Here is a 12,789-nt window from a genome sequence, read left to right as displayed (position 1 = left end):
TTGATCCAGCAATCCCACTTCTAGATAGTTACCCAAGAGAAATAAAAATTTATGATCCCACAGAATCCTAACGCAAATATTTATAGCAGCTTTATTCAGAATCTCCAAAACTAAAAACCAATCCATTGGTGAATGGATAAACTGTTAGAGCCACACAATGGAATACCATTCAGCAGTAAAAAGGAATAAATTACTAAATACATGAATAAATCTCAAATGCATTGTGCTACATGAAAGAAGCCAGTACTCCTTACTGTATGAACAGAAAACAGATCAGTCGTTACCAGAGGCTGGTGGTAGCATGCGGGGTAACTATAAAATGGTAAAAGAGAATTTTCTGGGATGATAGAATTCTTCTATATCTTACTTGTGCTGGTGCTTACTAGATTGTATGCATTCTCAAAACTCAAAGAAGTATACACTAAAGTGGGTGAATTTTACTCTATATAATAATACATCAATAAACCTGACCAAAAAATCCTATCAATTAATTTACAATGATTTTATTCATATAAGCTAGGTCAGAGTTTCTCAAAGTATAGAATCAGCATTTCCAAAATCACCTTTAACACAGAGTACTTTATTAAAACCATAAATAATGGTTTCCACCTCAAACCAACTGAATATCAGTCCTGTGAGCAGGGCTTGGAATCTTCATTTTTATAAAGCACGCTATGTGACCCTGAAACACACTGAAGTTTGAAAACCTCTTTGCCAGAGTATAAACCTTTTATTTTATTAAATGGGAACTGAAGTGTTCTGACAATTGAAACATAGTTTGGAGGTATAATCAAATTACATAGTAAAGGCTGACAGTAAAATCATATATTAAGATAAATGTTATTTATCTAATACTATATATTAAATACCATCATCTTCAAACATATTTCTTCTACAGAAAAAGTTGTACATGGGTATCTCACTCTTTACACACAAAAGCACACAAAGATAGATGAAATAATTAAATATAAGCATATAAAATCATAAAAATCCAGAAGAAAAGTAGAAATATTTGTTTTATAATGATACAGCCATAGGGAAGGCTTTCTAAAGACCAAAATCTAGAAGCCATAAGGGGAAAAACAATCCTAAAAATGACCACTTTAAAGTTAAACACAAAAAATAAAAACTGAAGACAATATAAAAATCCATCTTTACAATACATATAATAAAAAGTGAGTTTTCTTAAATTTACAAAGCTATCTTACAATCATTTAGGCCAACAAATCAAGTAAATCTATGTGCCAAGGAGTTTCTCAGAAAACAAAACAGAAATGACTATAACCTCTTCCTTTAGCTTCTCTTTCTCGCACTCTCCAAGCCCACTCTTTAACCCATCTGAGTAGTAAAAAGTAATTTCCTACACCCACTTCCCCATCACCGGTAAGTCTCAAGTGTGCCTGTGTGTATTACACCAAGACTTCCATAAAGGAGAATTCAGAGCTGTTGTTTTGTTTTGTTTTAATTTACAGCAATAAATTGCACTCAATTTCTAAATAGGCAGTTATATTAATTAATTTTTGGACTTAGGAGGATCCATATTCATTCTTACTGATTCATTCCTTAATTCTAATCTTATTAATATATTTTCTACTTTTGTTTCAACCATGTAATTAATTGCAATGGTAAATCCTGGAGAAGGATAACTCTTACAGAGGAGACATAGTATATATAGTGCTAGGATCTGTGATGAATTTGTTTCACTGAGATTCTCAAAATGGAAAAATCATTATTCCCAAGAAACAGAGCTCTACCTGAAGATCTAGTTATTTCATCAAACCTGTAGATTAGTCCAATACTGGACAATTTAAAAAGACAACATGGGGCTTCCCTGGTGGCACAGTGGTTAAGAATCCGCCTGCCAATGCAGGGGACACGGGTTCGAGCCCTTGTCCGGGAAGATCCCACATGCCACGGAGCAACTAAGCCTGTGCGCCACAGCTACTGAGCCTGCGCTCTAGAGCTCGCAAGTCACAACTACTGAGCCCAAGTGCTGCAACTACTGAAGCCCGCACGCCTAGAGCCCATGCTCCGCAACAAGAGAAGCCACCACAATGGGGGGACTGCGCACAGCAACGAAGAGGAGCCCCTGCTCAATGCAACTAGAGAAAGCCTGTGCACAGCAACGAAGACCCAACACAGCCAAAAATAAAAATAAATAAAATAAATAAATTCATAAAAAAAATAAAAAGACGACATGAAATCTTTCATTTTACTAAATTCCATTCACAACCTTTCCCCCCAAACAACGTATCACTTGATTTTGCTCACCTCCTCTCCTGAAAGGTAATATGCTGCAAGTAGGCCTCCAATAAATCGAATGTTGACTTCAAACACAGACACCTCTGAATTCTGTGAAAACATATTGAAAATATTCACATATACATAAAGCTGTAAAGGTTTCAAAATATCTTCAATCCTTCATATGTTTCTCACAAACATGCTGGGGAGAATGGTTTTTTCCACTTTCTATGTCTTCGTTTCTCACGCAACTGCAATCTCACCTCCCATTTGTTAATGTTACTGAAACTCCTCTACTGCTGTCAGCACAGCTTCCTAATTGCCATAACCAATGGGCCATTTTCATGTGCCTTACATATTATTGTGAAATTATCAAGATATTTGATGCTATTGACTATTCTCCCTCATGAAAGCCTCTACTTCTTGAATTTTGGAAGTGTTCTCTCTACGGGTCCCTTTCTGTTCTAATCACTACACTATAACGTCCATTTTTACTTCTATCTCTCCTCATGAATTTTAAATGTTTTTCTAGTATATGTAACTTAATCAACGTTAAAGCAGGTACCAAAAAATAATGGCAAGATGATAGATTTTTCAATTAATAATGTTGAAAAAACTGACTCCTAGGTAATAACTGAAATAAAAAAGTAGAAAAAATGTGACAATATATCTATACTTCCTTGAGAAAGCAGGTACTTTGTAAGCATAAAATCAATAGCATTGATAACAAATGATGATAGAAGGACTTGAATTTCCCCATAATAAAAATTACCTATAAGAAAAAAAATCATGAACAAAATTAAAAGGCAAATGACAAACGGAACGAAATTTGCCACAAGTATAGCAGTATTAATAACCCTACCACATAGAGTCTATAGGTTTGTATTTAGATATGGATAAAGATATTGCTGAAGAAGATTCTAATGCATGGAAAGAAATTAGAAGTGGCAAAGAAAATAACCAAAGAATCCACAGAATATACAAAACTGACTAACAGAAAAATAACATTCATAATTAATTTTTAAGTAAAAATTAAAAGGAAATATATATTACCCTGAAGTCTTTCCAACATTCATAGGCAGAAGACATCATTTGCTAACACAAGCATAATTCTCTAATATAGAATTTTCACAATATAATGTAATTTTTTAATAACATAACTGTTATCCTACCCCATCCTCAAAAGCAAAGTGGTTTATACTACTTCATATATTCCCAATATATAGCATACTGCAGGGTACATAGTAGACATTCACTAAATATACAGAGGAAGGAAAAGAGGGAGAGAGGGCCTCTCTCCACTCCCTAGAACAATAATACCATCCTTACCCTCTTCTCAGCACTCTACTTATTCAGCACCATATAGTTACAGTGGTGAACCTTTTAAATCTAAAGTTAGCATAGGTTACTACTCTGTGCAAAACCTTACAATGACTTCTGGTTACACTCAGTAAAATGACTTACTAGACCCAACATAATCTGATTCCCCACAACCTCTCTGACATCATCTCCTACCAATGTCCCTCTGACTCACTTTTTTATTACCCAGTGGGTCTACCTGCTGTTTGAGAACTGTCAAACTCACTTCTGTGTCAGTCTTTATACTTTACCTGCAGATCTCTGAGCAAATTTCACTTAGAAAGTTTTTCTGACCACACAATATAAAATTGTGAAGTAACCCCTCATCACTAATATTCCTTACTCTGTACTATTTCCCCAATTAACACTTATCATCATCTGAATATTATATAATTCTCATTTGTAAAATTCATACCTTCCCTCACAGGAGACAGAAGATAAGAAAAGTTTCTAGAGGGAGAGAAGGGAGAGACTGAGGGAGAGGCATTATTCACAGAAGAAATGACTGAGAATCTTTCTAAATTGATGAAAACAAAAGTCCTCAGACTGATAAAACATGAGTCCTTTAAGGAATAGTCTAAATACAGAATGGTAATGGAATTACAGAACAACAAAGCAAAAAAAAGAAAATGTTAAAACAAGGGGAAAAAAGACAGATTACCTTTTGAATATTAAACTGATAGCCTACTTTTCAATAGCATAACAGAAACAGGAAGACAATAGAACTGTATCTTTAAAAGGTTAAGAGAAAATAGTCATCAACCTCTAATTCTATACTCAGCTATAATATCTATTAGGAGAAAGCTTGGATCTCTCATATCCACATGGCTTCCCTTGGGTCTCTTCTCAGAAACGTCACCTTCAATAGCCAATGGATATAAAATAGCAACCTCTCACCACCACTTACTCCAATCCTACTTACTCTTCCTTAAGAGTAAGCACTTATCACTATCTGACATGCTATATTCAATATATCTTATATGTATTTACTGCTTTTCTCCTCAGACTAGAATAGAAACTAGTATAAACTAGAGATAAGACTCTGTTTTGTTAATTCCTGTATCCACAGATTTAGAACAGTGTCTGTCACAGAGAAGGCACTCAATAAATACATTTATTTATTTATTCATTACTTAATTTGGAAGTTTCAACTACAAGTTGGGACCAACTAGACAACAATTACACATAAGACAAGAGGGAGATGAGCTAAATTAAAGCATTCTAAGATCCTTATGTTTTTCAGAAGAAGGATAGAGAAAATGATTAATTTTAAACTTTGGTAAGTATACCTATTAAAATTTTAAGGGTAACCCCAAAATGAATGGAAATGGAAAGTATAAAGTCAAACTAGTAGAGGGAAAAAGAGACATGAAGTAATTTAATCCAAATAAGATAGACAGAAAATAAAGGCAAATGAGAAGTATAATAATGATATAGGTAGCAAAACAATGATTGAAGATTCAACTCTAAAAATATGTTATACTAAATGTAAATATTTCAAGCTTAACAGTTAAAAGACTCCAAGACTGGATAAAAATAACAAAATCTAAATACGCACTATATGTAAAATATAGAGCTAAAACATAGGACACAGAAAGGGTAAAAGTGAAAGAATGGAAAATGACTGTGCTGATTATTAAGCTATTTTTTCTCAGCTTCAAATCCATCCTTCTACACTCTACTTCAGTATACTGAAACTAGAACTATTCAAATGCATCTGGCTTCCTTATAAGCCCTGCTGATGACAGAAGGTTCTACAAAGGTCATACAAAGCTGAAGGAAGAAAAAGGAACTTATTCCTTCCAGTCTACTTCTAGTTTCTGACAGTGTCAAACCAGCCATGGTTCTTCACCCTGGCGGTGGCAGGTGGTTCCAGGTTACAGTTCCCCTGCCACAGACACATTCCCCAAATCAGCCTCCTTGTGCCCTTCAGAGATACCAAGCTCTAACTAGGTACCCCCTCCTCAGAGGTCTGAGTCCCAGGTCTGAGAAGCCCCTTTTAAGAACTCCTAAGGTATCAAAAACAGAGTCCCAAGCTAGTAAATTTTAATGATCTCAACCTCTCCCCATTGTTCTCACAGTTCCAGGCATGGCAGCCATTTATTGTAGTTACTACCTCTTGTAATACCACAATGTTCCCTTTCTGTCTTTTCAGTGCCCCATTACTTGGTTAACAATTCTAAACACTAAATCCTCTAATTAAAAAAACTGTACAGTTCTGGTTCTTGATTGAGCCAACTGACACAATGATATACCAACCAATTATGAGGCATAATAAAGCTGCCATATTAACAAACAGGAGTATTTGAGATTCACAAATGCCAATTCTCGCCAAATTAATCTATAAATTGAATGCAATCCTCATCAAAATTTCAACACAGTTTTTCCAGAGCTTAAAAGAAGAACTGAGAATTGCTAAGATAATTTCCTAGTAGAATAAGATCAGATATCAAGATTCAGCTATAGATATTAAGCTTTTCTTATAAAACTAGTTAAGAATATAATAAATATTTAGACTACTAAAATATTGATGTAGGGATAAAGAGAAAAGCCAGTAGAAAAGAATAGAGTAATACAACTAATACATGACTAATGTGGCATGTATAAATAGTAGAGAAATAAAGGTGCTAGGATCAATTGAGAGTTGCCTATCTTAACCTACCCACAAACTCAACTATGTAAGGACTAAAAACCTAAATGCAAAAGCAGAACTTTAGAACACTTAGAATTAAGTACAAGAATATATCTTCATGACCTTGAAGTACATAATCTCTAAGAGCTACATAACTATACAGGGGAAAAACCCCTGTATTTCTCAATCCCCTTTTACAGTAAGGTGGGGCCACATGAGTTATATTCACTCAATAATACACAAGCAAAAATGGGGTAACCAACTTCTGAGCAGTCACATATCTTTTCTCTACCCCTTCCTCCTTTATGCCACTGGAAGGTTTATCTACCTTATCTTGAGGAATCATCTTGTACCATGAGGTTGAAGCTTTATACTGAAGTTGACAGAATAATAAGACAAAGGATCCTAGGTCCTTGGTCATCAAGGAGCTACTCAAACCAGCCCTAAACTGTTTATCTTTGTACTTGACTTGCATGAAAGAGAAATGAACATGTATCTTGCTTAAGCTATTTTATACTAGATTTTCTGTCATTCACAGCCAAACCTAAACCTGATAATAAAAACTGTTCTGAGCTATGTCCAAAATGCTAAAATAATATAAAAGAAAGTAATCAGTTTTTGTCTAATTACCATCAGGAAAGGCTAATGATACAGAGTTTGAATGATACAGAGTTTGCCAAAGAGAAAAACAGATAAGGAGTGGCTTCTCACTACAGTCAGAAGGAACAGCAAGTAAAAATATCATGAAAGATGAAAATGAATATGACAAAATAGTCCACACATCTTTTAGGTGAAGACTGGTAACGAAGAAAATAACTGCTAACATTTACTGAACACTGAATATGTACCAGATTATTTCAAATAATCCTCACAATATTGCAATAGGATAGCAATTTTATGACAGGTTTAGAAAGAATAAGTAGCACTTACTTATAGGTAGGTTTCCCAAATATCACTAGAATTGTGACTGTGCTGGGCTTCAAACCTAAGGAGCACTACTTAACAACTATGCCAAAATGCTGGAAGGATGAGCATGTACCTAACTATGAAGGTGCTTCTAAACTGTGCCAAAGCCACAACACTGTAAATCAACTATACTTCAATTTAAAAAATAAAATAGATTTTTTTAAAAAGTTTTAAAAAACTGTGCCAATCATTATTTCTTTAAAAAATAATAAAACACTTAATATTTATAAAGTAATTTATGGTTTCCTGATGTTTCTAATTCAATGTGCTTTTTCTCCCTAACTCTTGCCTTAACACATGCAACACATTACCTTAAAAGATAAGGGTAAGAAAAGGAAAAGGAAAATGGTGAGAAAGGGTGTTTATTTTACGCAAAAATTGAACAACTGACAATCACAAAAGAAGAAGGGGGACTTAGGATTTCCTTAAACTGCTAGTATAACACTCAAAACTATTGTTACAGTGTCTTTTCATAGTCAATGGAATAAATTATGAATTGTATACTCACCACGCTGAAATCAAGGTTGTTTTCGATCCATTTTTGCCCATCTCGGAATTCATCATGAAGTCCCATAATATAAAGGGTATCCAAAGCATCTACTATAGTAGCACCCATTTGTGAACTTCCTATATATGGGGGGAAAATGTCATTAAAAAGATGCCCTTCATACAAGGTCTATTTTAATTTTTTATAGTTAAAAAGTAAATCAGGACTTCCCTGGTGGCACAGTGGTTAAAAATCCGCCTGCCAATGCAGGGGACACGGGTTCAAGCCCTGGTCTGGGAAGATTCCACATGCCGTGGAGCAACTAAACCCGTGCGCCACAACTACTGAGTCTGCACTCTAGAGTCCGTGAGCCACAACTACTGGGCCCGTGTGCCACAACTACTGAAACCTATGAACCTAGAGCCTGTGCTCTGCAACGAGAAGCCACAGCAATGAGAAGCCCACACACCACAACCAAGAGTAGCCCCCGCTCGCTGCAACTAGAGAAAGCCCCACGCAGCAACGAAGACCCAATGCAGCCAAAAATATAAATAAATAAATAAATAAATAAATTGTTTTTAAAAAAAGTAAATCAAAGTAGAAATATAAGGATGAAAAAAATACTCAACATGGTTCACTTTTCCATAAGAATAGATAATATACATTGTTTAAAACATTTTCCTAAAGATGACACATTGATAACTAATAGGAAGATAAAGGAAAACTAAAATTATAATTCTCCTTAGTTTTCTTCCTGGTCAGAAAATGAGATCTATCTACTTAACTGAGATAGATTGGGGGCAAAAAATAAAGAGGATTAATTTAAGAAATGGGGACGGTGGTTCAAGATGATAAACTAAGTCATAAGACAACCAGGAACCATGCTCTTTTGGTACAAATTCATAGAAAGGTCAAAAAATATACTTAAAATAATACTAAAAGTATAACAAGGCTATATAACCGTGATGGAATATAAACTATAATAGTCCTTAACAATCAAAAAGCAGGTAGAACATATTTAAAAAGAAGTCATAAAATAAAATGTGAGTAGAGAAAATCAAAATAGTAAGATCTACCCATCTTCAAGAAAGAGATCATCTTGATCTTAAAAGAAAATGTTTCAGGGAGGGAGGAACTAATTCAACAAAGCTAGCCTAACTGATACCAAAAACAGATACTGTAAACACAAGAAAACAGAACAGGCCAATCCTACTAATGAATATAACTGCAAATATCCTGAATAAGATACTAGCAAGACAAATCTAGTAGTGTAGTAAAAGAACAAATAACATGGAGCAGCTGGGTCCTCCCTAACCCCAGGAATTCAACTATTATTTCTACCTTCTGAGAATGAAAATCACCCACACAGCTTATTGTCTACATTAACATGACTTTACTGTTACACTGTCTTCATCAACATGAGTTTACTCTTCCAGAAAACTCTTGCTCAGAAAGAGAGAAGCTGCAAAATAAGTTATTGTTGATTCCAGGAACTTCTTGAAAGATCCATCAACTCTTTAACAGAAAGTATCAAATGATGGTTAACACTCTAAAACTCTAAACCTCTTGCCTCCAAATTCTCCACTCACCAATCCAAAACTATTATATCATGATCCTTACCCAATCATAACCAAGCCATAATCAACCATAACTCTCCAACTGAAAGGCCCTTGTTAAACAAGACTTAAAATCTCAATATATACCTCAACTTTGTCCTTCCTCGTCTGACAGGCTTACTATGGCTCTGGTGAGGTAGTGATCTCCCTTACCATGGTAAGCATTAAACTGAGCTTTGTCTTATCAACAAGTTATCTTGGTGATATTTTAGGAGTCAGCATTCGACACTACTTAGGTTCACATTTTCCATTTAGTATTCCTTCTTTTCTTTCCTTTTTAATTCCGTTCCTTTTTCTCCTAAATAAATAGTGTTTTCTTGTGATGGTTTAAGGCTATACAAATTTGTTCTTATAATGACTGTCCTCAACCTACATCACATTTTCTTATTCATGTGCTCCTAATAATTTCTTCAACTTATCAAGAAGTATATCTTCCCACTAATAAAACAAGTACTACACCACACTCTGATAAATCCCTTGGTCTTCTCTCCACTCAGTTCCCTTCATGTTGATATTAACTGGGTTATTACAGACATACTTTCCCTTTTCTTTTCTTGTTCCTCAGCTTTTAATTAAGATAATAAAAATTTTATCAAGCTATTGATAGTCACCCATATATCCCTATCTCTTGCATAATCATCTGAATTAAATATGTACCTCTTTTTATTTTTGTATTTTGTCCACAATATCATCCTTATTTTAAATCCTTAGGAGTCCCTGTTTTTGTTCTTATTTCAATTTTTATAGGTAGTTATGCTCAGTTCTCTAGTTATTTATTTAGCTCTGTAAGTGCATGCTCCTCTAAGGTGCTGACTACTCTGAAATGGAAAAAGGCCTGACCCACATATTTATACCAATTCTAGTTGGTTCCACAAGGAGAGGTTTGTGCCACGAGCTAAACAGTACAACGAAGAAAAAGGCAAAACTGAAATTACTGGCTATCGCTGTGAGTGCTTATCTAGACAACTCAAGGTTTCAACTGGAAAAAATTAAAGGGTCTAAAACTACATTTGGGTCAAATAAGAATTAAAATATGACACAAAAGAATATATAAAGCATTAATAAAGATTTATGACAAGAACATAGGAGTCAACTGAACCAGTTCTCTGAGAAAAACTCATAACTTAAAAATTGTATACTATTTAATGAGAACAAATGAAAATGTTCTACTAAGAAAATAAGAAAAAGAATGATAAACTTGAGCAACGAAGTAGAAGAATCAGAAAAGCTAACGAAATAAATGAATTAGGAATAAAGAAAACTGGCAAAATAATAAATTCAAGAGATGGTTCTATGAAAAGAACTATACAATAAATCTAGGACCAACTGACTTTTTAAAAGTAGTCATGTGAATATAAAAACACAAAAAAAGGAATTGAGAGTATATTAAAAGGCAGATACAAAGGAAATTAAGAAAACTATTTTTAAAAAAGCCTAATTTAGCCATATCGTCCCAATAAATTTGAAAATGAGTGGAGTTGACAATTTTCTAAGAAAATAGGTATTATTTTGACTTATGAAAAAGGAAATAGAAAATCTAGATAAGCAGACCAAGAAACAGGAAATTGAGAAATTTTCAAAGAGCTACACACTATAAAAGTATCACACTCTAGAAGTTTCATAGAATAAATTCTACTTTAATTTTAAGGATGATAACTTCGACATAAATTTTGATAGAACATAGGAAAAGAAAGCTTAAAATTCAACTTAACGAATTCTGCATACCACTGATGCAAAAATATAATTTAGTAAGAAAAATAAAACTATTATCTGATCTCACTCATGAGCATCCTGGAAATATTTAGGAACAGGCTTGCTGGGGGGTATAGTAAGTTTGTGTTTATGAGAGACTGACAAACTGCTCTCCAGAGTGTACCACTGTATACTCCCAGCAGCAATGTATGAGAGGTCTAGTTGTTCCATCATCCTTCTCAGTATTTGACATTGTTGGTCTTTTTAATTTTATTCATTCTACTGGGTATGCAGGATTTCGCACTGTGGTTTGAATTTTAATTTCCCTGGTGACTGATGTGCTTATTGGCTACTCATTTACTTTCTTTGGTGAATTATTGGTGAATTATTTATATATTCTGAATACATCCTTATACATGTATCACAAATATTTTCTCCAAATCTGGGGCTTGCTTTTTCATTTCCTTAATGTCTTCTGGAAAGCAGAAATTTTTTATTTTCATGAACTCCAATTTAGCAATTTTTTTTCTTAATGGTTTATTCCTTTTGTATTCTAAAAATTCTTTGCTCACCTCAAGGTCACAAAGATTTTCTCAAATATATACATATATATATATTTTTTTTGCGTTATGCGGGCCTCTCTCACTGTTGTGGCCTCTCCCGTTGCGGAGCACAGGCTCCGGACGCGCAGGCTCAGCGGCCATGGCTCACGGGCCCAGCTGCTCCGCGGCATGTGGGATCTTCCCGGACTGGGGCATGAACCCGTGTCCCCTGCATCGGCAGGCGGACTCTCAACCACTGCGCCACCAGGGAAGCCCTCAAATATTTTTTACTGGAAGTTTTATACTTTAAGTTTTTATCTTTAGACCTATGATTCATTTCAAGTCCATTTTTCTATACAATGTTGAAGAGTTAAGGTTTTTATTTTTCTACATGAATATATAACTGACCCAACACCACTTATTAGAAAGACTTACCTATAACCCACTGAAAGCACCCTTGTTGAAAATCAATTAAAAATGTATGTGCAGTTCTATTTCTATTCTTTTCCAGTGACCTCTATGTCTATCTTTATGCTAAAACCATACTGTCCTCATTACTGAAGATGTACAGTAAATCGTAGAATCAAGTAGTGTAAATCCTTCAACTTTGTTCTTTTTTAAAAATTATTTTGATTATTGTACATACTTTGTGTTTTCATACAGATTTTAGAATCAGCCTATCAATTTATGTGGAAAGGTCATTTTTACTTAGATTGCTTTAAATCTAAATATGGATTTCAAGAGAACTAACATCTCAACAATACCGAGTATTCCAACTCATACAGGCATCTCTCTCCTTTAAGTCCTTTTAAATTTCTTTCAATAATCACAGTTTTCAGTGTACAGACTTTGCACATAGTTTGTTAAATTCATCCACATGTACTTCATATTTTTATGCTACTGCAAATGGTATTATTTTAAAATTGTACTTATAACTGTTTATTGCTAGTATCTAGAAATATAATTTATTTTGTATATCAAACTTGTATCATATGGCCTCATTACTAAATTTGTTTTCATTCTAGTACTTTTTTATTGTTGTTTGGTAGATTCCCTAGAATTTTCTTGTGTGTGTGGGTGAGTGGGTGTGTTTTAATACTCTTTATCAGGCTAAAAAAGTTCCCTTCCAGTCCAAGTTTGCTGAGAGTTTTTATTATGGATAGATATTGAGTATTGTTAAATGCTTTTTCAGCATCTGAGATGCTCATAAAATTTTCCTCTTTTCATCCCTTAGTATCTTCAGTTGTATAGACT

General features: G+C 34.2%; 1 protein-coding gene across 3 annotated transcripts in view; it reads right to left on the bottom strand.

Moving 5' to 3' along the window:
* The window catches only part of MAN1A2 (mannosidase alpha class 1A member 2), a 170,874-nt gene that overhangs the window by 87,200 nt on the left and 70,885 nt on the right, over positions 1 to 12,789 (bottom strand). For all 3 annotated transcript variants that reach the window (XM_067727423.1, XM_067727422.1, XM_067727420.1), the window contains exons 4-5: positions 7,707 to 7,825; positions 2,272 to 2,352 (exon numbers count right to left, since the gene is read on the bottom strand). In XM_067727423.1, coding sequence (XP_067583524.1) covers positions 2,272 to 2,352; positions 7,707 to 7,825 — 200 coding nt within the window. The remainder of the gene's footprint in view (positions 1 to 2,271; positions 2,353 to 7,706; positions 7,826 to 12,789) is intronic.

Source organism: Pseudorca crassidens, chromosome 2 (genome assembly GCF_039906515.1).
Source record: "Pseudorca crassidens isolate mPseCra1 chromosome 2, mPseCra1.hap1, whole genome shotgun sequence".
Taxonomy (NCBI): domain Eukaryota; kingdom Metazoa; phylum Chordata; class Mammalia; order Artiodactyla; family Delphinidae; genus Pseudorca; species Pseudorca crassidens.
This window is presented reverse-complemented; position numbering and strand designations above follow the sequence as displayed.